At 43.6% G+C, this 27,057-nt stretch overlaps 1 protein-coding gene and 1 pseudogene across 1 annotated transcript; both read right to left on the bottom strand.

Moving 5' to 3' along the window:
* Positions 1-262: 262 nt before the first annotated feature.
* On the bottom strand, positions 263-5,238 carry LOC119769673 (annotated as a pseudogene).
* Positions 4,787-26,941, bottom strand: LOC6053547 (WD repeat-containing protein 20). Its single transcript, XM_038249673.1, is given in 7 exon segments — positions 4,787-6,206; positions 8,281-9,241; positions 21,659-22,041; positions 22,109-22,176; positions 22,179-22,566; positions 22,626-22,812; positions 26,405-26,941. Coding segments are annotated over 7 exon segments (2,427 nt in total). The 5' UTR covers positions 26,785-26,941; the 3' UTR covers positions 4,787-6,146.
* Between the last annotated feature and the right edge of the window lie 116 nt (positions 26,942-27,057).

Genomic DNA, 27,057 nt, shown 5'->3' with positions numbered 1-27,057 from the left:
CCACCTTCTTGCGCATCAGGTTGATGGTCTCTTCGATGGGTCAAACGTGGTCTCGGGACTCGGGAACGTCCAGTCTGGAGTGTCCAACCTTGTTGAACACAGCCAGTACCACATTCAGCACTTGATCTTTAAAAAGAGACTGCCCAGCTGGTTGAAAGCGTCTAGCATCGCATGGACGTTCTGCGAGCTGGAGGATGGTTCAAAGTTGTCCTTGGTCGGGATGCAGCTTGACGCAGCCGCGTTTGAAGACCAGACTGCGGATCTACTTGAACAAGGGGTAGCCGTGAGTGATGTACGGGTCGGCAATGCGCAGTAGGTTGTTGGTATCCTTGTACAGGTTGGGGTTGTTAATTTGGTTCAGATGAAACAGCAACAGCACTTGATAAAGAAACCTTCCGAGCGACCTAAGAATACGCATGACGAATACCACCTTTGGCTCGTTCGGAATGTAGATGTTTTCGACCTTTTGGCCTCGCTCGCCTTTTCCATCACTCTACGCTCCATGTGGGCATATTTCTTAGTGTACTTCGTGGCACTTTAACAGACTTCCCGCACGGGCTTTCTTTAGCTTAGGTTCCGGAACCACTAGCAGTTTTTTTTCCTTTCGGACCCCCTTGTCATCCGGCGCTTTAGCGGCCTGAGCAGTCTGCTGAAGCGGGCATCTCTCTGGTGTTCTGTGTTGAGCAGTGTTCAACAACAACAAGTAACGTCCAAGTTTGCTGCCAATAAATAGTAAAAATACAAATAAAAATTAACGCATTCGACGGGAATGGCCAACTTCACCCAAGTCCACCTTGATGGTCGATCCAAACACCTTGATCTTGTCCATTTCCATCGGCGTGCTTGTGATCAAGATCTTTGCGCTCTCGATGCGCTTCGGCTAGTGCTTTTTGTCCAGCAGGAAACCCTCGTCCAGGAACGAATCCATCAATCGATCGCCGGTCTTCTTTATGCACTGAATCGCGGTCAATTCTCCAAATCACTTCAACCTCAACTGCATCACGGCATCGACGACCAGCTTGGCAAATCCTCCCGGAACTTTTCCGCATCCTTCAAGTTGTCCTGAGCCACGGCAATCAGCACCGAACGTGCCGCCTGCGTGGCCGCTTTTCATCCGGCGATGATTGTCTGCGGGTGCAACTTTTGCTCGGGCAGCTTTTCCGCCTTGCGCAGCAACTCTGACGCCTACACCGTCACGGAAGTCGTACCATCGCCAACCTCATCGTCCTGGACGCGACTCATGTCCACGAGGATTTTCGCCACCGGATTTTCTACGCCGACCGCCTTAAAATCGTCACCTCGTAGTTGGTTACCTCATCCTGGCCGGCGATGCGGCCTTGCGCTACCAGAATCTTGTCCATTCTCTTCGGACCGAGTGTGCTCCTGACCAGGTCGCCGATGCGATGGCCTCCACAAATGAGGACAGCCGGCCGATTTTGCCTTTTCCTTCTCGGCAATCGTTTCGGCGATTCGCTGGGGGCAGGGCAAAAGCTGGTGATAAATAGCAGTTATTTTCTTTCTGTCAAAACTGCTTGAAAAAAACCAAAACAAATACAGAGTTGCCAAACATGTCCAAAAACTGCTCGACGGCAAGGTTGCTAGATAGATTTCCCTGGTTCAAAAGTCGAGCAGACGCTGGTCGCTTTAACCCGCTTTAACGCGCGTTAACTTGCGATAACTTGCTTTAGGGTGGCGTTATGTGAAATCTCGGCACGATGAGTAGCGTTGAAGCTTTTCGAGCTCGTTTTTGTGCGTTTTAGTGTGTTATCGCGGAGTGACGTCCCCCTCGGTTCATTCATTAATCAATTCAAAACTCAACATGATTTTTTCATAAAACTGAAAAGCGCTGGTTTTTGCCTCATTTGCCATGGCCGGGTGTAAGCTGTGCGAACAAATTATTTATTATTTGTGAATCCGAACAAATTATTTGTGAGGCAGAAAATTAGCTCACAATTTGCGATGTTCGTAATGTTTTCTGCCTATCGCTAAATTGTTCGTAATCTCTGAGTGTTTTTTGCACTTTTCAAAATATCAAGAATTAACGAGATAATTCGTTTTTGGATTACACAAAAAATACTTCTACCGCACAAAAACTATTTAAATTTAAAAAAAACTTTTTACGAAGAATTTCAGATAGCTTACAGACATTTTCCAAAAATATGTTTAAATTTGATGAATCGTTTTAAAATTGAAACTGAAATAATGCTCAAATACTAAGAAATCATCATAACAAGTCACTCAGCAGTGTTACTTTTTCAAAGGAATCGACCCTTTTCAAAGGAGTTCAAAGGTTGAATTTTTGAAAAATCTTTGTTGGTGAAAAACGTACCCCAAACATATATAGCTGCTACAAACACAGGTTTTGTTCTTGGAATGTGAGATTTTCAGCAAACGTATTTAAGATGTCTCCTACTCAAACCTTTAACAGAATTAAGTTTCACTAAAAAGACTGAGGAACATTTTGACCCAATTTCACCCCTACTAAAGTTAAGGTTTTGAATGATTTGGCAAAAAAAATAGCCACTCCAGCCGCAATAAATTAAATCATCGCAGCGAACAAAAAAGATTATTTCCAACACAGGCCAGACCCAGATATACCATAACACCCGAGATAACACCGGTCATTGTATGCTAGCGATGCATAAAACGAACAGCGACCCAAGCAGCGTAGCAGCATCTAGAAAAAGGAAAGAATCATCAAAACGGAACAAGTTGAAGAGCACTGCTAGTTGATTCCAAACAAACGCGGCTCGACTAACCTACAGCTTAGCCCTGATCTCCCTTAGGTTCTTTTTTTTAATTTGCGAAAATGTCTTTTGGGCGCCCTGGGGCTTCTTGAGAGGGCGCTTTATCTTTTCAAGAGATGCAGCACAAATCGGCAACTTGGCAAATTTTCAAAATGCAAAGTTTCTCTTGGGCCCTACTAAGGGCGCCAAATGGTTTAAGGAGGGCGACATTTTTGTTAAAGAACTTGTTAGTCGACGACTAACCTCGACTAACCTACAGCTCAGCCCTGCCCGCGATGTGCGTTGTCACTGGCGCATGGGAAGCTTGGACGCTCACCAGAATTTTTTTTCACTCAGAGATCGATCAGAGAATGAGCAAAACAAAAAAGAAATGCAAAAGAATGAGCATGGGGCTTCAGAACGGATAGCTGCTTGCGTCTAGTTTGCGTTCACTGAAGCTTAGCATAGATAATCATGATAGGCGATGTGTGATGAACGAGCAATCGATAAAGCAACTTGCACTAAAAGGGAGTAATCTAGTATCAAAACTCTATACGCGCCAGCATCACGCGCCAGCATTGCTCGCGTCTGCATGTGACGCTCAACTTGACAACTCTTGACAAATCGATCGTCCATGATTTTTTGCAGATTTTTCAAATGAATATTTCTCGAGAAATGATTTGGGAACGAAGCTTGATTTGGCGTCGGAGCCAAAAGCAAACCCTATACCTTTCTTTAGTAAGAAAGGCAAAAATGCAAATTTTCTAAAATCTGAACGGTAAATCCGAATGAGGTCAAATTTGTTTCAGAACCTCGAGTATGGTCTAGATTATGATATGGAGAAAAAATTAGATAAAATGCCAAAGGAATAGTTTTGGCATTTGGTGAAAATTAGCTTTACCTTTTTAGGGTTTTTCCCCTCACAGTGAATTAGTCCTCAAGCTGTAAATCAAGAACCACATTACCGACATGGATGAAAATTTGGGAGGATGTAGGGCTCGAAAAATGCAATTTTTTGGACAAATAAACGGTGTCAATACTTTTTTTTAAATTTTCAACCGAATTTTCATTTGAAAACCGCCTGATCAGGCGAAAACACACTCCGAGGCCCCTTAAAAAATGGATAAATTCAAATTTGGTATGGAACTGGTTCAGATTCAGCACATCCCCTTTCAAATGCGCCCAAGAGAGCTTAAATCCATAATGTGGGCTCTTAGAAACCCACTACAACAAAATTGAGCACTTTTTTACCACACAGTGTGCACACACGGACGTCACGCGTGCTCTTCAGTAAATTAAGCGCCAAAATTCGGATATTGGAGATAGACCAATTCTGTCATTGTCAAACGATCGGGCGTCGAAAATCGATCGTCCACGATTTTTTGCAGATTTTTCGAATGAATATTTCTCGAGAAATGATTTGGGAACGAAGCTTGATTTGGCGTCGGAGCCAAAAGCAAACCCTATACCTTTCTTTAGTAAGAAAGGCAAAAACTTAAAAAATAGATATCTCAGGAATTTCCCGATGAAACATTTCGCTCTTAGAAGCATTGGAAAGCTGAGAAAATTTTCTTCAAGACACATTTAACAATAGCGATGACTATTTTTTCTCCAGGTTGCTCAGAAAACACGCCGTGGTCTTCAGGTTCTGGAAAGATGATCGCTTCACCGAGAGGGGGAATGATGCTGTATTTTTGCTGTGCGTTGACGACCTGCTGATTATCGCTGACCGGCAAACGACGAAGTTAATTTTGCTAAATACAGAATTTTGGAGAAGCTGCAGAAATTTTGCATTTCTCTGTGTACGGGAATAGACCTAATGCCCAATGACCTCGGAATTGGGCCGCCAGGATCTCTGCCATTCTGAAATGGGTCATTGGAAGCAGCGCGAGGGCTGTCACCACCTAATACCCGGTAATCCCGGGACTGAGATAAGCTGTAACAGCATAATCGAAGTCTGATACAAACTATAATTTGCCAGATTTGAAGAGAGGAATGTGAGCAAGGTAACAACTACCAACGTTTTTTTTTCTTTTTATGTTGATAAAAAAAACCTTTTGTTTAGTTTACGAACATGAGTTTTATTTCATCAATTTCAATTTTTCTGATCTGTAAACTTTTTATTTTTTCTATTTATTACTAGATATTTACGCTCAATCCATTATCAAGTAGTTTTACTTTTTGTTTTTCCTTCATCGACTCGAAATGATTGACTCTTGAAACGAAGATTTAATGAAACATGTACATAATTCAATAATCCTAATAACACAGTTTTCAACTATTTTTTCCATTCTTCTTTTTTCTTTGTTGACGAAGATGTAGTGTTACATGCACTTTTTAAAGCGAACCAAGACCCAAAATACTAAAAGGAAATGTGTTTATCGCATTAACTTTCTTTCCGTTTTGAACAAGCTGGATTCAAAAGTCTTTGGTGTAATGGAAATATTATGTGTTCAATGATTTTTTTTTATTCTTGATGCTCCATCATACTTGCTAGATACAAAATATTCATCTTCGATAGTATTTCTCATGGCAAAATGCAGTGCTTCACAGATCCATGTGAGATGTGGTTTCCGTTGGCAAAATCGTGTAGTAATTTGTATTTTATTTTTTGTTCTCTTCTTGTTTTGGGTATTTTTCGACCAGAGCTCAGTCAGTAATAGCTTTCACAAAAATTGCAATAAGAAGAATAATAATATTAGCTTTATTCCCGTGCTTACAACATTGACAGCCGAACACGCAGAAAAATAAGGCATATTTGAATCAACAAAACGTTTTGTTGATTTGAAAATCATAATTTTTGTTGAATCAACGCTAAACGTCATAGCAGCTTTTTCAAAACAACAAAAGAATCGAGAAAATCAAGTTTTGTTTCAACGCAAAATCGGCGTTGATTATATTTAACAAAAATGTTGTTGATTCAAACCTCGTACAGGCTGATTCTATAAAACTTTTTTCTGCGTGAAGCAAAAATAACTCTTCGGTATAATCGCGTTTCTATTGACTGCACTCATCTCATTTTCTCTCTCGAAAGAGGGAAATTGAAGAGAGCGTGCAGATTCTCGATCTGAAACGCATCCCGATCACAAACAGAATGCAATAAGTTCGGGAATGATGCTAACTAACTAGAATAATCGCAATGTAATCATAGCATGTAACATTAATTATGCTTGTTACAGCAAACTGTTTTGAGGTGTCTACAACTTGTTCAATGTAGGGGTGTAGTTTTTGATTTGACTTTTTTTTTTGTTTGCAATAAATTATATTTCTCTTAAATAAGAAATTATCAATTATCAATCGTTTTTGTGTCATATGTTACACATACATATTAAATAATAAAACAATTAAAATAATCCTAATAAATGTAGAAGGCAATAAAATATACGTGTGTTTAAAATTGCAGCTACTGATGTTTCCTTTTTACACGACTGTACCCCCAGGAGGCGCAGTTGGACTTGGAGGTAAATGCTGTGGCAGATTCTGCAAAGAAAACATAAGAAAACACATTTTTAATTTTCAAAAACATTTGTTCTTTACTTAACATTTCTTTATGGTCGTACAAGATTTTCTGTCTATCTATATGGCACCGTAAACTGGGGTGAGATTTAAAGCCCGGGGTGACACTGATAGAAATTTGATTTGGCCACTTATTTTGATAGAACCAATAAAACAGCCACACTTTTGCACATATGTTCGATAATAAGGTAGCTCTTAGTGCTAATATACTCAAAATTCTCAAAAATGTTGAGCTATGAATTTGACGGGCATTTGAAAAACCTATCAAAGTCACCCTGGGCTAACAATGTCACCCCAGTTTACGGTATTGCTATGTTCAATGGTCGATGTCAAGCATACTATGAAAAAGTGCGAGTTTGTTTGTTTGCCGTAGTGTAATAGCTCCTTTATACTGGCAGTTTAAAGTGGTTAAGAAGCGAAAAAAAATCACCAGATCACACACGGGATTCAAACCCGAACATAGGCATCATTGGCTGATGCACGTAGAGATTTGTTTTTATTTTTTACGAGTCCCCGGTAAACGTCAAACCATACAAACTTCTGCTGGATTTTTTTCCGCAATAGATCCGGCGGCAAATTTGTACTAATTTGACGTTTGTTTAGGTGCCGAAGAGATTGGTTATGTCACGGTTTGCAAAAACAGTGGGGAAAAAGGACCGAACCCATGGACGTTGACTTCGCAGGCCATCCGATCAACGTCGCCAGCGTTGTGTCCGGAATGAAAAAGACGTTTTACAATAGGAAAACGAACTGCCCACCTCGACTGGTTTGATTCGTTACTAGACACAGTATCAATGAGCTGACTGGCCTACCAGGATGTAACAGTTTTTCATTGTTGTTTTCTAGAAGAAACTTTTAGTTATTGCGCATATTCCCGAAAAAAGACACGCGGCATATCAGCCTCGAAACGACGCGCCGCACTTTCGGCAATTGCGCGCTGTCAAATCCCATACTACGCATTTTGTTTTTGTTGATCATCTTCTTTCAATCGTCTGGCATTATTGACAGGTATGTTTTTATTGCACCAAAAGTGCAGAAAATTGCTGGCAACAATATCTACGGCACATTCTGAAATGCCGCGCGGCGTGTACCTTTGAAAGAAACGGACAATAATTGTTCTGGCAGTAGCCCAGTTAACTCAATCCGAATTCTGAAACGGAATCTTATTAGAATCGTATACAAATTCCGTTTCAAACGCAACAACCGGTTCCGTGTTCGAACCGGTTGTTGCGTTTGAAACGGAATTTGTATACGATTCTAATTAGATTCCGTTTCAGAATTCGGAATGATTTGACTGGGAGGTTTTAAAAAAAACCTTTCTGAGGGCTGAAACCTGGAACAGATACCCAGTCAAATCAATCCGAATTCTGAAACGGAATCTAATTAGAATCGTATACAAATTCCGTTTCAAACGCAACAACCGGTTCGAACACGGAACCGGTTGTTGCGTTTGAAACGGAATTTGTATACGATTCTAATTAGATTCCGTTTCAGAATTCGGATTGAGTTAACTGGGTAGTTTTTCGCTGAACTTCAGTAAACAATTTTATGGAGCTGTCAAGTTTTCATTTACTGAAAATTTCAGTAGTGCAGATTTCAGTAAATTTAACTGAATACAGTAATGAGAAATTGGTGTCTGGCTATCCGTCGAATACAACGTTGGACGCAGAACATTGCGCCTTTTTTGGCAGTTTGCCAGTTTGCCTGCTTTGTTTGTTTGCCTGGATTTGTTTGTACAAACGTCAGCCTGCATACATTTTGCCTTGTTTGCGAGTTTACCGCAAACAAGTTGGCGAGTTTGGCAAACTGTCAAACATGAATAAGAGCGAGTTTGTTTGCGGTAGTGTAATGGCGCCTTAATTGTTTAGTTGTCGTTTATCTTCAAATGTCGTTTCCAAGCAAATAGAGTCATGTTAAGGTCAAAATAAAAAATGTAACAATGAATTTGCAGCTGTGGGTTTCAGAAAGAAAAAAAAACAGTTGTCGTATTTTTCAATGTTGTGGAATATTTTTAAATAGCTCTTGTCGAAATACTTACAATGTATCCGGGTCTCGCCCAAGTATACACAAATCCATCCTGGCACGCGGTGAGAAAGCAATCTTCCCGAAAGATCAACGCTGTCAACCGTTCGTGGGCAATCTTCTTACACACCAGTGGTTCTAATACTGGACAATCGTCGAAACGGGGACACGCCGGCGTTCCGATCAGTTTCATTGGATCGTAGGACGAGACGATGCTATTCCCAGTGCCAGTGGGATCACCGCCTCGTTTGTTCTTGGTTAGCGAAGAGGTCATAATCGACGTAATAGTGTTTGAAATCCCACCTCCACCGCCGCCTGCACCACCACCACTGCTCGAGGACGAGTTCGAAATAGGCGGATCCACGTTGTTGTTGGCATGGCTGCTGTTGCTGGTCAGTGTGCTCGACGTTTGGAAATGATTGTTGTTTGAACTATTGTGGATGTTATTGCTGTTGTTCGATTTGCCAGTGAGCGATATGATATTTCTTTTGCTAGAGCTGCTTTTGCTTGACTTTTCACTCTTTTCATTTTTATCACTGTTATTGCTACCGTTATTTCCAAAGCTGAAGTTGGTTAACCGTTGTGTTATAGAGTTGAATGCCGAGTGATGGTGATGATGATTCGCTTCAGATTTTGAATTTTTATCGCTGTTGCCATCCTTTTTGTTGAATGATCCCGTGGTAGTGGATGCACTACCGGAGCTGGTCACACTGTTGGCCTTAGTAATGTGACTCTTAGAATGTTTTCCATCAACACTGTTCGTCGAGCCTTTACCGCTACTGTTGCTATTATTACTATCATCACAATTTATAGTAGTACTTAGACTATTACTAGTTATGTTTTTAATATTAAAAACAGCATTGTCCACGGTATCATTATCGTTCATAGAAGCTGTTTTAGCTATTGTTTTGGCAGCATCCTTTTGAGATGATGCCTGCTGTCCGCTATTACTATTATTTGCACTATTGGAAAATTCGCTGGAAAGAAAAAGAAATATATTAATTGAGGCAGTAGTGATACCTGATCTACAGACAACTCGAAGAGCTCTGTTTTAGTTGTTGTGGACCATTTCTAGAACTCTCAGAGCGTGTGTATCTGTTGCAGTGAGAAGATCGAAGCAAGCCATGAATTGAAGTTGTACTTCCAAACCATTACTAATCTAACTATCGTACAATAAACACCTACTTTAAAGCGTACTCTCGATAGGTTATGGGCCTATCACTTTGAAAAGTTTAAAAATGTCAAACGGTTCCGGAAGTCGCGCGGATGGCGCAGTAGCTGGAAGCTCCAACACGGGATCCGGCGTTCCGGGCCTCGAAAGGCTGGTGGGACGCGCGAATTGGAGAACGTGGAAGCTGGGAACGAAGACCTATCTTCAGCTGGAAAAGCTGTGGGGCGCAGTGAAGCCGAAGCGGAAGGCGGACGGAACGTTCGAGGCGGTTGAGGAGGAAACGGATCTTCGGGCGAGGCTCAAGATCATCACTCTGATCGATCCGTCGCTGTACGTCCACATCGAGAACGAAGAATCTGCGCGGACAGCCTGGGACAGTCTGGAGAACGCGTTCGAAGAAAAGGGATTGGTCCAACAGGTCGGCCTTCTCCACAAGCTTCTCCGTTTGACCCTGGAAGCGTGCAGCTCGATGGAGGATTACGTGAATCAGGTGATTTCTGCCACGAACCAGCTCAGGAACGCGGATTTCAACATCCCGGATCTGTGGGTCGGAATGCTCCTGCTCGCGGGACTTCCGAAGGATTTCAAGCCCATGATCATGGCGTTGCAGAGTTCCGGCGTGGCCATCACCGGAGATTTCATAAAACCAAACTTCTCCAGGAGGAGGAAGGTTTCTATGGCAACGAGCAAAACAGTCCGGCCTTCGCAACCACCAAACAACCTGGTCGCCACGGTAAGCAAAAGCAGCAGCAGCCTACTTCGTCCAAAGGTCCCAAGTGCAGGAAGTGTCAAAAGTTTGGCCACATCGCTAAGGACTGCAAGGACAACAAGGAGCAGAAGAAAGGTGGTAGCACGTTTTGCACCGTGCTTTCGACGTTTGATTTGGGCGACGCCGACGACTGGATCTTCGACTCGGCCGCGTACGCTCACATGACGGCCAACAGGAGCATGCTGGACAACTTGGACAACGGATGCGGTAAGGTCATGGCAGCGAACGGCGGACTGATGGACATCGTCGCCACCGGTACTGCCGAAATTTGGCCGAAGTGTTCCGGCGGCAAGGACAGCGTGACGGTCAGTGAAGTGCAGTTGATTCCGTCGATTGCGGCGAACCTTCTCTCCGTGAGCAAGATTGTGGAGAAGGGTTACACGGTGAACTTCACGAACCAAGGATGTGAGGTGTTCAACTCCGACGGCGACCTGGTGGCAACTGGGAGCCACGTCAACAACCAGTTCAAGCTGGAAAAGGTGCGCGGCTCGAAGGTTGCGATGGCGTGCGGTGCTGCTCAAGGCATGGACTTGTGGCACAAGCGCCTGGGTCACCTCGGTGCGGACAACATGCGCAAACTTGCGAACGGTGCAGCAGATGGAATCCAGATCAACGCAAAAGCCACGAAGGATTGTCGGATCTGTCCGATGGGCAAGCAGGCGCGGTTACCATTTGGGAAGAACGGATCACGAGCTTCGGAACTGCTTCAGTTGGTGCACTCGGATATCTGCGGGCCGATGGAGGTGAACTCCTACGGCGGCAACCGGTACTACATCACGTTCATCGACGACAAGTCTCGGCGCATGTTCGTGTATTTCCTGCAACGAAAATCGGAGGACGAAGTCCTGGCAGTGTTCAAGACCTTCCACGCGATGGCGGAGCGCCAGACCGGAATGAAGCTGAAGACGCTGCGCACCGACAATGGTAAGGAATACATCAACAAAGGCATCCAAGGTTACCTGCGGGCCGCAGGGATCCGGCACGAGACGACGAACGATTATACCCCCGAGCAGAATGGGATGGCGGAACGAGCCAACCGGACTATCGTGGAGAAGTCTCGGTGTCTTCTGTTCGAGGCGAAGCTGCCGAAAGGTTTCTGGACTGAAGCTGTGTCGACCGCAGTGTACCTGATCAATCGATCGCCAACCCGTGGTCACGAGATGACCCCCGAGGAAGCCTGGACTGGTAAGAAACCGAACCTTTCGCATCTCCGTGTCTTTGGCACAAAGGCCATGGTCCAGATCCCGAAACAAAAACGTCGCAAGTGGGACGCCAAATCCCACGAATGCATCCTTACCGGTTTTGACGAAGAAACCAAGGGATACCGGTTGTACGACCTGACGCAGAAGAAGACGCTGATAAGTCGCGAGGTGATTTTCCTGGACGAAGGAGTCGCCGAACGCGGCGAGGTAGCAGCGCAGCAGGTCAAGCCGATCCCGGTGGTAACACTGGACGTTTTGGACTTCGGAGAGACGAGGTTGCAGCCGGCTCCGGCGGAGCCTGTTCCGGTCGAAGCTGTACCAGACGCCCCGATCGACCCCAGATCGGACGATGAAGACGAGGAGGAGCAGTCTGAAATTGACTCGAGCGGTGAGAGTGATTCATCCACGGGAACGTTGACCGACCTTGTGCTCCCTCCGCAACAATCTTCACAACCAGCTCGGTCACAGCTGTTGAGGCGCAGCGGACGGGAGCACGCGTTACCAGGCAAGTACAAAGATTTCTCTGTCAAGTGCCCTGGTCTCCCCGGTTTCAACCCTCCACAGGCAGCTGCATCTGAGGACGAGTTTCCTGGTTCCTCAGACGACGACTACGAATCGGCCGACGAACACGGCTTCGCGGCGATGGCAGCCGGGTCTGGTGTCGACGACCCTGTTACGTTCCAAGAGGCGCTGAAACGAGACGACCGTGATTGCTGGAAACGGGCCATGCAAGAGGAGTTCCAGGCCCTGGTCGACAACAACACGTGGACGCTCGCTGAGCTGCCGAGAGGACGGAAGGCCATCAAGTGCAAGTGGGTTTTCAAAACCAAGCACGATGCCGAAGGACGAGTGCAGCGGCACAAGGCGCGGCTGGTCATAAAGGGCTACTCGCAGCGAAAGGGGGTAGACTTCGACGAAACTTACGCCCCGGTCGTTCGATACAGTTCGCTGCGGTACCTGTTCGCCCTGGCCGCGAAGCACGACCTGGCTGTGGATCAAATGGACGCCGTGACTGCCTTCCTCCAAGGAGACCTCGACGAGGAGATCTACATGGAGCAGCCACCATGTTTCACCGACGGCGAACAAAAGTCGCTGGTCTGCAAGCTGAACAAGGCGCTGTACGGGCTCAAGCAGTCGAGTAGAGTCTGGAATCAGAAGCTGGATGCAGCTCTGAAGAAGTTCGGACTGGCCCCGACGAAGTACGATCCGTGCGTCTACCTCAGCAAGAGCGATGGCAACATCCTGATCGTGGCCATCTACGTCGACGACCTGATGATCTTCAGCAACAACAAATCGCGGACGAACAAGCTGAAGAAGCAACTCAGCAGCCACTTCCGCATGAAGGACTTGGGAGCCGCGAAGCACTGCCTCGGAATCCGGATCGAGAGGACGGAAGATGGAATCGCCCTGGACCAGGAAGCGTACATCGAATCCGTTCTGAAGCAATTCAACATGAGCGAGTGCAAGCCGGTCAGCATCCCGATGAACGCGAGCGAGAAGCTGTCGAACGAGATGAGCCCGAAGACCGAGGTCGAGACCGCGCTGATGAAGGACGTCCCCTATCAAGAAGCGGTCGGCTGCCTCATGTATCTGGCGCAGAGCACGCGGCCGGATATCCTGTTCGCGGTCAACACCCTGAGCCGGTTCAACCGGAACCCTGGACCGAAGCACTGGAACGCGGCGAAGCACCTGATTGTCGATTGTCGGCTACTGCGATGCTGACTGGGGATCGGACCCGGACGAGCGCAAATCCACAAGCGGATACATTTTCCTGGCGCAAGGAGGAGCGATTTCGTGGTCCTGCAAGAAACAACCCACGGTGGCGCTCTCGACGTGCGAAGCCGAGTACATGGCGGTGTCTGCGGCTGTCCAGGAAGCGTCGTGGTGGCGCGGGATTTCAACGCTGTTTGGATCCAACCAACCGATCGAAATTCGTTGCGACAACCAAAGTTGTATCGCCATCGCCAAGAACGGTGGCTACAACCCCCGCACGAAGCACATCGACATCCGGCATCAATACATCCGTGATTCCCTAGAGCAAGGTGTGGTGAAGTTGGAGTATGTGGGCACGGACAACCAGATTGCCGATGGGCTCACGAAGCCGCTGCAAAGGACGAAGCTGGAAGTGAACAGGAGTTAAATGGGCATCTCTTCATCTTCAGGAGGAGTGTTGCAGTGAGAAGATCGAAGCAAGCCATGAATTGAAGTTGTACTTCCAAACCATTACTAATCTAACTATCGTACAATAAACACCTACTTTAAAGCGTACTCTCGATAGTATCAGTAGATTCAAAATTTAGTTTTAAACTCAAATTACCTTTGCGGTACACTTAACGCAGTAGGCCTGGCTGCATTCAGGTGAAATTAATGTTAGCCTGGCAAACCGTCATGGGAGAGAATCCTGGTGTGGCCGAGTCTGTGGACTCGCCCTTTGCGTCATTAGTCGTATCATCGTATTGACATTTTGATGTCCGGTGTAAATAAAGAGTCAGTCTGATTTAACCTGTACGTAATCGGTCGTCTTTATTTCGATGCGCCCTCATTGCGATTATCCACACTGGTGACCCCGACGACTAAGGTTAAAACTGAAGGCAAAATGCCAGAGTTCGAAACAAACACGGATGCGAACGAGGAAACCGCCGGAGCCGAGAATGCCGCCGTGGCCGCATCGGTAGCTGTGAGGTTACCCGATTTCTGGCGCAACGACCCCGCCATGTGGTTTGCACAGGCTGAGGCCCAATTCGCCCGGGCCGGTGTTGTTCGGGACCACACGAAGTATAACCACATAGTGGCCAAAGTGAACCAGCAAACAATTTGCCACATAGCGGACTTGGTCACTGACCCTCCTCTAACCAACAAGTATCCCACAATCAAAAGTCGGCTCATTTCCCGTTTCGTGATGTCCCTCAAGGCAAACTCGAACAACTTCACGGTTCGTGTGACCCCGGTGACATGCGTCCCACGCACCTGCTGGCCAAAATGCAGGAGCTGTCAATGGGATTGAACGTCAACCCCGAGTTGCTGAAGATGCTGTTTCTCCAGAGGATGCCGGCAAACGTCAAAGCGATACTTGCCATCAGCGACGGGAGTTTGACCAAGTTAGCGGAGGCCGAGCTCCTGTGGTCTAATGGTTACAGGTTTCGCTTTATGAGCGGAAGGTCGTGGTTTCAAACCCACATGGCTCGGCACATCCTTTCCCCTGTACTCTTCACATGTATAAGGACCAACTGTTCTCTGTATAATTGCCCTGCAGAGCTCCACGGCCCGATCGCAAAAAGTGCTTTGAAGGGACGAGTTTTTCAGAAACCAGAATTTAAGGGCTAGCTGGGTATAAGTAAACGTAAATGTGCACTTCGGTTCTAGCGATACATTTGGACAGTACAGAGTGGAAAAGGCAGAGCCAAAGAGGATTGAAAAAACATTCAAACCTCTTCGGCGGCGAAGTTACGGCAGTGGATCGCTCGACATACTCGCTCAACAATAGCGTGTGTGCGTGTCCCATCTGCCTAATAACAGAAGAAGCCTTTGTGATTCTATAAATAGAATTGCAAGTCCGCAATAGATCTAATTCCTGGTCGCAGTGGATAGTGGCATCGAACAAAAAAAAAAAAAAGTTAACGGAGATGGCGGACAAGATGCTAGAGTCGGCGTTGAACGTTGCCGCTGTTGCTGCAAATCCCGGTTCGAGTATGCAAGCCGTAGCTGCGCACTCGGAGGATATGTCAACAGACGATTTGCGCCAACAAGTTGCTTTCCTGACGGCGGAGGTTCGTAGGATGCGGACAAGATCAACTTCGAGGGGCCGATCTGTATCGAGGTCCGGGCGTTCTGCGGAGGAGGTCTGTTGGTACCACAAGAAGTATGGTACTCGGGCCACAAGGTGCCGAGAACCATGCCAGTTTTCGAAAAACTGAGTGATCGTCCACCTGTTTCGGCGGAGGTGGGCGGCCTATCGCAAAGTCACCGTCTTCTGATCCTCGATCGTTCGAGCAAAACAAAATATTTGATCGACACGGGATCGGACGTGTCCATCTTTCCGGCCGAATGTCAGACAAACGAAACCCAACATCTGACATCCAGCTTCACGACGCAAATGGAAGCAACATCAAGGTCTACGGCTCTCGCTTCGTTAACACTCGACCTTGGCCTACGAAGGAAGTTCTGCTGGAATTTCCATCGCCTCACCGACGGAAAAACAGGACTGCATTCATCGGCCGGATTGACATCTGCGGCTGTTTTCGGCGTGACTACGGTTGGGTTCGATCATCCGTTCCGAGACCTTCTGCAGGAATTCTGGATCATCACCGTGCCGAACTCGATGCAAACAGCTGCAAAGCACGACGTCAAGCATTTCATCGAGACAAAACGTCCCCCCGTTGCATTTAAGGTTCGTCGCTTGGCACCGGAGAAGGTCGACGCAGCCAAAGCGGAGTTCAAGTTTATGTGCGATCTTGGAATAGCGCGTCCTTCATCGAGCAGCTGGGCAAGTCCTCTACATTGTGTCCCCAAGAAGGACGGACAGTGGCGTTTTGTGGGTGACTATCGCGCGCTCAATAAGGTGACTGTCCCAGACAGATGTCCTGTTCCTCATATACACGACCTTTTGTATGCGTTCCAGGGAAAGTCCATTTTTACAACGTTGGACATGGTTTTCGCCTACCACCAAATCCCTGTGAACGAGGAGGATATAGAGAAAACGGCCGTAATCACACCGTTCGGCCTTTACGAGTTCCCCCGGATGCAGTTCGACCTATGCAACGCGGGACAGACCTTTCAGCGGTTCATGCATAAGGTACTCGGCGACCTGGATTTCGTCGTGGTTTACATGGACGATATCTGTATTGCATCTGCCACCGCGGCGGAGCACAAGCAGCACGTGCGGAAGGTTTTCGAGCGCCTACGAGATTTCGGATTCGAGGAACTCGCCGCCTGTTATCTGACCGATTCGCTTGGAGTTCTATGAACAAGGATGTGAGCTGTTCCACTAGCCGACATGACCGCCGAAACCGTCGCGCGAGCGATTTGCTCGGCTTGGATAGCATGATTTGGGGTGCCGGAGCAGATCACAACGGACCAAGGAGACAATTCGAGTCGCAGTTGTTCCGTGAACTGGCGATGCTAACGAGTTCCAAACACACACGGACGACGGCCTATCATCCCCAGGCCAACGGATTGGTGGAACGGTTCCACAGGACGCTAAAGGCTGCAATCATGGCAGTTGATCCTGCTCACTGTGTGGACCGGCTGCCCATCATTCTGCTGGGACTGCGTTCTGCACTTCGGGAGGACCTCGACTGTTCGGTCACCGACCTAGTCTACGGCCAGCCCTTGCGACTTCCCGGTGAATACTTCGAGCCAGCTACAACGGGAACTCTGCAGTCGGACTTAGTGAAGCAGTTGCAGCGCGCAGTTGGCCAAATGAAGCCGCAGAAAGTGATGCATCACGCAAAACCTTTAGTGTTTGTTCAATATGAGCTTTGTAAGTGTAGTCACGATTTTTCTAGAATTGACGCAGTTAAACGCCCCCATCCAGAGACCATACGATGGACCGTTTGAAGTTGTAGAACGACATGAGAAGTTTTAGATTTGTTGATTAACGGAAAGCGACAGCGCATTTCTTTGGATAGATTAAAACCAGCTTTTTGTGTGACGAAAACGTTGCCAATCATCCACTAGATGATCCTAGTACCAAAGTTATTCCATCAGGTCATAGGATCCGCTTTCTGGTGTAACTGGGGGGAGTACTGTGGCGGAGTCTGTGGACTCGCCCTTTACGTCATTAGTCGTGTCATTTTATTGACAGTTTGATGTCCGGTGTAAATAAAGAGTCAGTCTGATTTTAACCTGTACGTAATCGGTCGTCTTTATTTCGATGCGTCCTCATTGCGGTTATCCACACTGGCAATGCCCATCAAACATAATCAAACTAATGTCCAACTCCCTTCGATGCTCTTCAATGACCATCGAGAAAAGTAGTTTTTCGAGCAAAAGAGGAAATCGTTTGAAGGAACTGATGAAACCATTATTTTTCGAACAAATCAGCTGCAAATTACAAGTTTGATAGTCGAACTACACTTAAAAGTTGATTTTGCGATTTTTTTTGCTATTGAGGTTTTGCAGCGCGCCTGTGATTCAAATGTAGGTGGCTCCAAAATGAGGTTACTTGCCAAACATCGTATTCCTTTCTGCTGGATTGAAGAACAAATTCCCTTCTTCTCATGATTCCCTGCATCAATCTTTATGAAACTGGTTGCAAAAGACGAGAAAAAAAATTGCTTTAGAACAATGAGCATCAATTTTTGGGCGCGCAAAAAATTGTGACCTTTTTCTTTAAAAAACATGTTTTGGAACACGAAAAAAATAGTTTCCCCGTAAATATCAAAGAAATAAACAATTCGACGGTAACATTTCAAAAGGCATCATGTACATTTTGACACTTTCTGGGTTATTGCATATTCTGAAAGTACTCCTAATAAGCTACCTCTCCACCAAAAATGAGCAAAAGTTACTTCAGTAAAGTCTGTTTAATCATGATTTTAAATAAAGTAACATAAACAAAATCTCTGCCATCAGCAGTCCCTGTTTATATAGCCCTGTCAACCTGTCAAACAAAAGACTACATGAACCTCGTGACGAAAAAAAAGCAACATGAACAAAGCGCCATGTACATTCGGCGAAGAAAACGAATCATAACAAAGCGCCTCCCTCAATGACAGCAGGGTGATATAGACGTTGGTGATTTCAAAAGGAGTTATGTTTGTTTTTCTCAAATAAAATTACGGAAATAATGTTTTATTGAATTTGGATGATCAAGTATCAATAAAAGCAACGTTTTTCATCGTTTGTTATCATTAGAACATCTTTTTTTGCTTTTATATTAAAATGGGAATTGAAAATGGATGCTCAACATTCAAATGCGTTTTTCTCAAAACGCATGGTTTGTACATGATGTTTTTTGAAATGGTGGCGTCGAATTATACAAATGATAACAGATGTGTTAACGTATATTCAACAATTTTCACTGATTTTTGACAGACTTTCTTGCCAAATAGTCCAAATTACTATCTTTTTCTAAATTTCCAGTTTTCTCATAGAAAAATCAAACAAATATTGTAAAGTTATACACCAAATTGTTGGAAATAATTTTTCTCATCCGAATCCGGCATAAGTTTAATAAAAATGTTAATTTTGAAGGTAAAAACACATTTTTTCGAAAAATCATAGGTTTACGCTATTTTTTCATAGGTGGCGGCATGTGTCATTTAGCTTTGCTGCAAATTCTCTATAGACATGCGACACCTAGTGTTGAGTAGCAGAACAGAGCGAAGAATGTCGATTGCAATTGCCGTTCAAGAGCCAAACGACAGCGACACCTAGTGTTGAGTAGCAAAACAGAGCGAAGAATGTCGATTGAAATTTCCGCCCTTTGAGGTTATGTATGCGAATTCTGTTTTGTTAAATTCCAGCGTTGAGAACAACTTTTGAGCAAAAATTCGAGCTGATACTTTGTTAACTTTTGATGCTCTATCATTTTAAACAACATTATTTTTTCAAAATTATTTTTTTTCAATTTTTTTTATTGCGTTAATTTATAGAGGGCAAAGAGTTAACAATCGTACTACTTGAATTTTTTTCTCAAAAGTTGTTCTATGAGCTGTAAATTCAATTTTAAGTTTGCATTCCTATGTAACCGAACAGCGAAAATTTGAATCGTCATTCTTCGATGCTTTGCGCCACCTGTCGGAATTTTTGAGCTTTTGATCGCGAATTTCCGCCCTTTGTAGTCGAAACCCAGTCATTAAATTGGAAAAATAAAATTCTTTTTCAAATTTTTTTTCTTGATTTGTGTGCACCTACGTCGAAGACCAAGATTGTTTACTTTTTGCTCTTTGGTCTGACAGTCTTGGTCTGACAGATTTGGTCTGTCAGCTTTATCATGGATTTTGGTCTGGTCTAGGCGAGGGATAGGACACAGCACCTTCCTGATATTTCACCGATTTGCTTGAAGATTCATACCCGTGGTTAAAAGAACCTAACCATCGAAACCTAGGCGGTCATATCAAATATTATAAACATTTCAAATCTAGGGGGAGAGGGGGTAATATGCACCCCCTAAGGGAAAACTGTTTACTGTGGAAGAATGTTGGTCGATGTTCTGAAACAACTATTATTCTTCGTCATCCATGAGACAAAAGTCTTAACAAATCTCAAAATTGTTCGAAAATATCAAATTTCTAAAAAAAAATTATTCATTTCAAACAATCATGCAGGGCAATATGCACCGCAACATTAAGGCAAAATGCACTACAACAACGGGGCAAAATGCACCACAACATGGGGCAAAATGCACCGGGTAAAAGCAGTTTTCACTAGTCACCACTAGATGACACCGCTGTTTTTACAAAGGAGCTTCACAGCGATGCATTTTGCCCCGACCACGCTTCCCAAGTAGCACACTTTGTTCGCCAACAAATTTCCGAACTTGTTGTTGAATTCATTAACTATGTTTTCCCAACGTCCTTGACAACTCTTGAACGCTGGAAAAAGCGCACGTTTTTCTGTTGTTGAACATCTCTTAACCTGTTAGGAATGTGCGTGGTTTAATTAAGTTTTACCAACGCACGTCTTTCTTGCATAGAGAAAGGTTTGTTGAACATGTCATAAGAACTCTTGACTATAAGATTCTGAACCGGAGTGGATAGCGTCGTTAGAACCGTTTAACAACATTCTGCCTTTAAGATTCAGGAGGGAGTTAGGCAAACGTTTTTATAACCGTCCAAGAACATATCGTGGCAGACAAGAATGTTAAACAGGCTTTTCATAAAATATGTTCAAGGTGTTCCCTCAAAAAAAAAAAATCTTTTCTTAATTTAATCCTTTATTTGTGAGTAATGTCGCTTTACGATACTTTAACTACTAGTTTTTTTTTTAATTTATTAGTTTGGACAGAGATACGCAATTTATGAATGATAATAATTTGAATGATGGATAATAAAAAATATCAACCATAAAAATCATTCAATTTCCTAATTATGCCTTTGAGGATTTTTTTTTTCAATTATGTTTAAGTGCTAATTAACATCGCTTGCTACTGCTGCTAGTTCCCGGTGCTGCATTTCAGTTTTCCTTTTTGATGAAGAATGCTCAGGGCAAGTATCGAACCCAAGATCACTCCAAATGTCAAGTTCGGGTGCGCGTCTGCTTCTTTCCACGAGGGGTTATGTTGGACGAGCAGGCCTAAACGTCAATAAGAAGTCTGCGGTCATCTAGGTTTTACCAAGTTCACTAACAGTTTGCCAAAACTTTTTTTGAACATAAACTGTTTCTATTTTTAGAACTATCTGTGCTTGTTTCGTCAACATGTTCTTGCTCGGTTTTCAAAACACGAACGCGAACTACACATAAACAACTTGTTTACGTGAAATTCCATCCGAAGCCAGAGGTCAATTCTACAATGTTATCATCTTTAGCAAACTGAAATGAAACATCATGTCTGCAAATGTCATTTTGCTTTTCGAGCTCTACAAGCATGTTCTATTTGAGTCAGAATAAACTTCGAAATGAACTATTCGTAATCTGTTGTTAGATTTGGCATTTGTGTGACACAACCATGTTGAACAATGGTTTTTTTTTGATCAAAATGAGAACAATTGACCAAATTTTATGACACTTGTTCAATAATTAACGTATAAAAATGGTTGTGCAGCAATTGTTCAACAAAAAATAAAAAGCGATGTTTTACTTGCTACTTGGGTTTCTGCAGAAAATTTAATTAAAAATGATTTTTTTGATGTTTTTGGACTAATCTATCTACATAATAAAAAAAATAATAAAAATTATGGCAAACTTATATACCTCAACACTTACAATAACAATAAATGCTTTTTATATTGTCCAAAAATCATAATGAAAATTCAATGAAAATTAGATGAAAACACAACATTTTAAAGTTTTGGAAATAACTTAAGCTGTTTTTATACCACGATGCTCAAATTTTTCCAGCATGGTTTAGCAGTGTTAAGCTTCCAATTTCTATGATTTTTTGCCCGGAAAATTCTTCTAAATACCAAGAAAAGCAGGGGGTGCATTTTGCCCCAGGGTGCATATAACCCCCTCTCCCCCTAAGTCTGCTAATGTAAAATAAAGTTCACCCGCTGAGTTAAAAAGCAACTAGATGGGTTGGACGCCAGTAACTTCTCTAAATTACTTAAGAATTGATCAACCCTGATACCCTAATAGCCTTCGTGCTTACCTTTTTGTATTACACAATGCAGGGTCTGCTGAGCTGAGGTTCCGGCTCAGTCGTCCTATAGACTGCCGCAAAACGTCCTCCGTAATGTCCCACAGGCAAAGCTGAGTGTCCTGGCTAACCGAACCGAGCCGGTAGCTAGTTGCCAGTTTATCTGAAGTGGACACGCTGTTTCGGTATGTCGAAGGCGGGCGTCGTACAGCGGTAGCGGTTGCCTCACTATTGCTGTGAGTGGTGCGACTGTAGCAGTTCTTGTAGCCGTCGTTTATTGGGTTATCGTCGTCGGAAAAGTCCGCACTTTCCCAGTTCGAGTAGGAGGTCGTGTAAGGGTCAAACGAGACGACGGAAACCCACGATCGATGGCCCTGACCACGTGCAACCACGCGCTGTTGGTGAAAAAGGGAAAATCATGAGTAATGATCTGTCGACATAAATAAGTTTCACTTAACAGACCTGTTCCTGCAAAGAATAAACGGTTACTAGGTCGTCCTCTCCTCCCACGACGACATATTTTCCATCCGACTCCAACAAACGCACAGGAACCCACCAAAATACGATCGCGCTATTCCAATTAACTCCATGTTGCTGTAGTGGAAGACTCTGAGAAAGCCATCTTGCGAAACAATAGCCAGGTGTTGCCCGCACGGCGAGAAACAGAACTCGTTTATGCTTGCGTTTTCCTGCTGCCCAAAGCACCATTTGTACAATGGGTTGCGCGTCGATTTGGACTTGCAGGCCAGCACAATGTACCCATCGCCGCATTTGTAAGGCTGATAACTAGGCGTTGTCGGAGTACACTGCAGCTCCTCATTATACATGTACATGCATCCACTGGCGTGTGATGCTAAAAACTGATGCTCAGAGCCCGGAATCCACTTCAGACAGGTAACTTTCGTTTTATCAATCAATCTCTGGTAAAAAAATAAATTTAAATTTACACTCTACGTATACCCCAAACCATAATACTCACCTCTTCGTTGTAAAGTTTGCCTTGCTCGCGCCTTCCAGGGTAAACCAGCTGGATCTGTCCCGTGCTAAATCCTACTAGCAGAGGCGCTCCTTCGTACGTTGCATTGGTTGCGTTAAAATCGTGACAACTCGGATTTGTGCCTTTATACAGCTTCTTATCAATTGGTTTGCTTAGGTCAGATGCCTGTAAGAATGAATGGAATTAAAAAAATGATTTTTCAAGTAACTGGTTTTAGAGGACATTGCACTCGCTACTCTCGACCGTGAAAGTTCACTTTCCTTTGCGCTCCGTAAAATATAATTTTCTCGACGCGAGTGAACAAAATATCCGCGAATGTCTCTCCCGGGGGCACAAAAGACCGTTCCGGTTCGTCGCGTTTCTTCAGCCGGGCCAACTTCGTAGTGCGTCTCCTGGCCGAGTAAAGGAATCTACCGATTCCACCAGACGTACCTGGACAACAGCCGTCTTCAAGAACTACACTGCAAATGTCCCTGACCCGACGAAACTATATCCCTCACGTAGCCCAGTTGGTGGTGAACATATCACCCTCACAGAGTTTCTTTCGCTGGCAAGGGAAATGTTCACTCGTTTCCGAGCTTGCCAGAACAAGGAACAGCAATGCTTGGCCCTTGGGGAACTCATGATTAAATACTAAGTATTCATGGTGAACCTTCGACGTCAGAAGCAACATGACAAACTTTGTAACACGGACGAAATGATATTTTTAATCTACATTCATACGACCATTTCAAAAAATGCCCATGAGTTTGCATCATCAGCTGGCTTTGTTTATATTTTAAACTACGTGGCGCGAAGATTTTGACAAAAGCGATCTCTGTTGCGCAGGTTTTCGCCAAGAAGAAGTAAAATAAAACCTGCTTCACTTTTAGAAACCCCGTGTCATGTCCGTTCGTCCGTGTTTGTAACTTAGAAATAAGTTTTTCCTCTCCCTGTCCCCATCCTTAAGTTATATTAGTAGGTTTTTTGATAGTTTTTCCTGCTTCCGTTTCACCTTTTCCCCTTCTAACGATATCCATTGATTCTAATGTACTTAGCCATAGCTGCAAGAAATCCCATATCACTATAATTCGTAAAGTAAATATCACATTTGTAAACTGATAAGCACAACTAATAAATACAAATTGAATTGAGTTTTTCAGAGTTAAAGTTTACATGGGAATTACCTACAATAGGAAAATCTGACTTTTTGTTCAAACACTCCTAGGGACCATCCATAAACCACGTGGACACTGGGGGTATGGAGATCCACGATCCATACAAAAAGTTTTTTTTTGTATGAACAATTGTCCACGAAGGGGGGGGGGTGTGTCCACGTGGTTTATGGAAAATCAAAGGGAACTTCTGGTGTTGTCAGGCCTAAGGAATGGTACTCTCAAGCTGCCGTATCGACAAAACATCCGATGACTTCGGAATCAACGGTTTCCTGAAAAGCTTCAAATTTGTCTTAGCAGAAAATGAAAATGATTATTTTTAGCAATCCTGACATTATTTAGTCGAATTCAGAATCTTTGAATACGAAAGTTGTGTTTTGTTGCAAATATTTTAACCACGTGATAGCTGCCTGACACATGGCGTCGCGGTGTTCATCAAGCTTTCATAGCACGCTAAGGAAAATTTGATGCTTCTTCAGGGAAAAAACCGTTGATTTCGGATGGTTTGTTGCTGCGCCAGCAAGATTCTTGCGAATCCGGAAGCCAAAAATTTGTATGGGAGCGTTCTTTTATTACGTAACGCAAAAAAATGGATTTTTGAACCTCCTTCCCTTCTTTAAAAAAATCCATTTAAAATTTAAAACTTTTGTATGGAGCGTAACATGGCCTTTGACCCAATTTTACTAGAGACCCTAAATAGGGAGACTGGTCGAAGTGAATTTGACGTACCCAAACAGACACGAGTTTGACGTATCCAAACGAGCATTTGCCTTTACGCCCAGCAAAACTTATCAGTGTTGCCAAGCTCAAAACATACGTTGCCAGATCGATTAAGCCAGCTTAGACCAGTCTCCCTATTTAGGGTCTCTAAATTTTACCCCAGAAAATGATGAATTTTCATCAGTTTTTGAAGAATATTCATCAGGTTCACATTTTAACACATTTTTATGTAATACAAGCTTTTCCCGGCAAACTTCGTCCTGTCCTTTTTTGGTTTCTTGACGTTTTTAATTTGTTTGCCTATTCAGCCTCCTCTGATGAAAATTTGATTTTACGTAACTTTTCCCATACAATCTGCACATTTTCCGGAATCGGTTCCAGAGTGGCCAAAATTGTCACTTTTTGTCGTAAAACCTTCGTTGGACTTATACGAACCCAACGCAACAAAGAGCATCTCGGTCCGACGCTCCGTATTGAACTGATTCGCGTTCGAACAAAACCGTCGAATGTTTTTATGTATATAGATTACTCAAAAAAGAGGTAATATTCAACCTACCGAATTTTTAACATTCCAAAATTCAACTTTTTTTTTCTGTGTACGACACCAGTCCCGGTTAAAAAAACAAGTGATCTGCAAATATTAGACATTTGTTGGGGATCCACAATAAAAGTACACAGTAAAAAAATATTGTAAGACTGGTTGCAACGCGGCTCTTCTTTGTTCTAGCTGTTTCATTTTTCAAATAGAACTGAAACAGACCACCCGCAACGCGGAGTTGCAGTTTTATTTTTCGAGCAGTATTTTGAAACCGGAATAAAACTGCTCGACGAGTTTGTTTCAAACGTGAGACGATTTGGAACGGGAATAGAACTCAGTTTCAAAAAAAATCAGATATATAGAGATATCCACGTATTCTTACACACACACTATGATGCTGTGTTGATAATCATACGCACACAATTAAAAGCATTTTTTTGAAACAACATTTAGATCAGCGCGTTGCGAGCACCGTGTTCTAGTTTCATTTCCGCCAGTTCTAAAAATTTAAAACTGCTCGCAATTTGAAACAATTATAAAACTACGCGTTGCAACCAGTCTAAATTTGAAAGTTGTAATTTTGGAAGGTTGAATATTACCTCTTTTATGGTGTAATTTTTAGACTTTAGACTAATAAAGTGACATTACACCTGAAAAGTGGAAAAAATACTCATTTTCAGAGGTAAAATTAAACATTTTTTTCTGACATAAAAGATGTACCCCTTCCCAGATGTAATATTACCATGATTTTTTTTCTGTGTATACAAAACGTAGTTTTAGAGTAATTTTTTAATGCATTTATAAAAAAAAACTAACAATTTGCAATACAATAAGTTAACAGAAAAAATGGCCAGAAGTTAAGCAACATTGTTTTAGTGTGACTTCCACGATATTTGTCAACAATCAACTAGTCTTACATAACACAAAATAAATTGACTATCACGAAACAAGGCGTATAAACGAATGATTTAATTACTCCATGTTTCTTGAATCTACAAAAAGGGCACACAAATTGAATTTACAAATTATACCGCAATGATTTGTGGAATAAATCTAGACTCTTCCAAATTGTTACTCATGGATCTGTTTAACAGTCGTTGATTAAATGAAATCCAGATCAAACCATAGCTCATAAAGCAAACTTTAAACACAGCAGGAAAGAGAGCGCGAGCACAAACGCACACAGACCGTGGGAGCACACAAACGTGTGAAAATAGTAAAGAGCGAAAGAGACAAAAACGAATGAAGGGGTAAATGTTATCAATGTTGGATTTGCACCTTTTTTCCCCATTTGCTGCAAAATGTACCTACATAGATAAGATAAACATGGCGAACGAGTAAATATACCTTTAACTCCACGATATGCATAAACGTACAGCTCTTTGCCATAGTTGAAGCATATTCTGTCTCCTCCGACGGGCGGCGAACAACCTGGCGATCCGCCTCCGCTGCCACTGGTGGCGTTTTCCTGCCGTTCTATGCCATTGGAGGCCGCCGCCGCAGATCCGGAACTACCCGCAACTGTGGCCGCTTGCTGCTGGGCCACCTGCGATGATGGCAGGGTCACCAGAGAGACCCTCACTTGCGGGTTACTTTGATTATTTTGATAGCCAACTCGATTCGGACGCGAATATTCAGACAGGGTCATCAATCTGTATTCACCTTCCCGAGTGATAAATTGTGTTTTCAGATCATCTTTTCCACTTGAATCGACCAACTGGACCGACATTTCTTCAACTAGGTTTTAAACTAGTTACAAACTCAATCATGAGAGGATGTAATTACATAAATTGTATTTTAAAGTCAGCACACACTTCAAAAGCCTAATCCATTTTCACAGAAGAAAAATTGACAACCAGTCGAACGAAGGCTACATTTTTATCGTTCCCGTTAGTGGCTGAGGGTTTTCTTGTCACTTGTGACATCTGTAGCTCAGAGATTAAAACGATATTAGGCATTGATGTAGAAAACTCCTCCGGAATCAAGCCCACTTGGGTAGAGT

The sequence above is a fragment of the Culex quinquefasciatus genome, chromosome 1 (assembly GCF_015732765.1).
Source record: "Culex quinquefasciatus strain JHB chromosome 1, VPISU_Cqui_1.0_pri_paternal, whole genome shotgun sequence".
NCBI lineage: Eukaryota > Metazoa > Arthropoda > Insecta > Diptera > Culicidae > Culex > Culex quinquefasciatus.
This window is presented reverse-complemented; position numbering and strand designations above follow the sequence as displayed.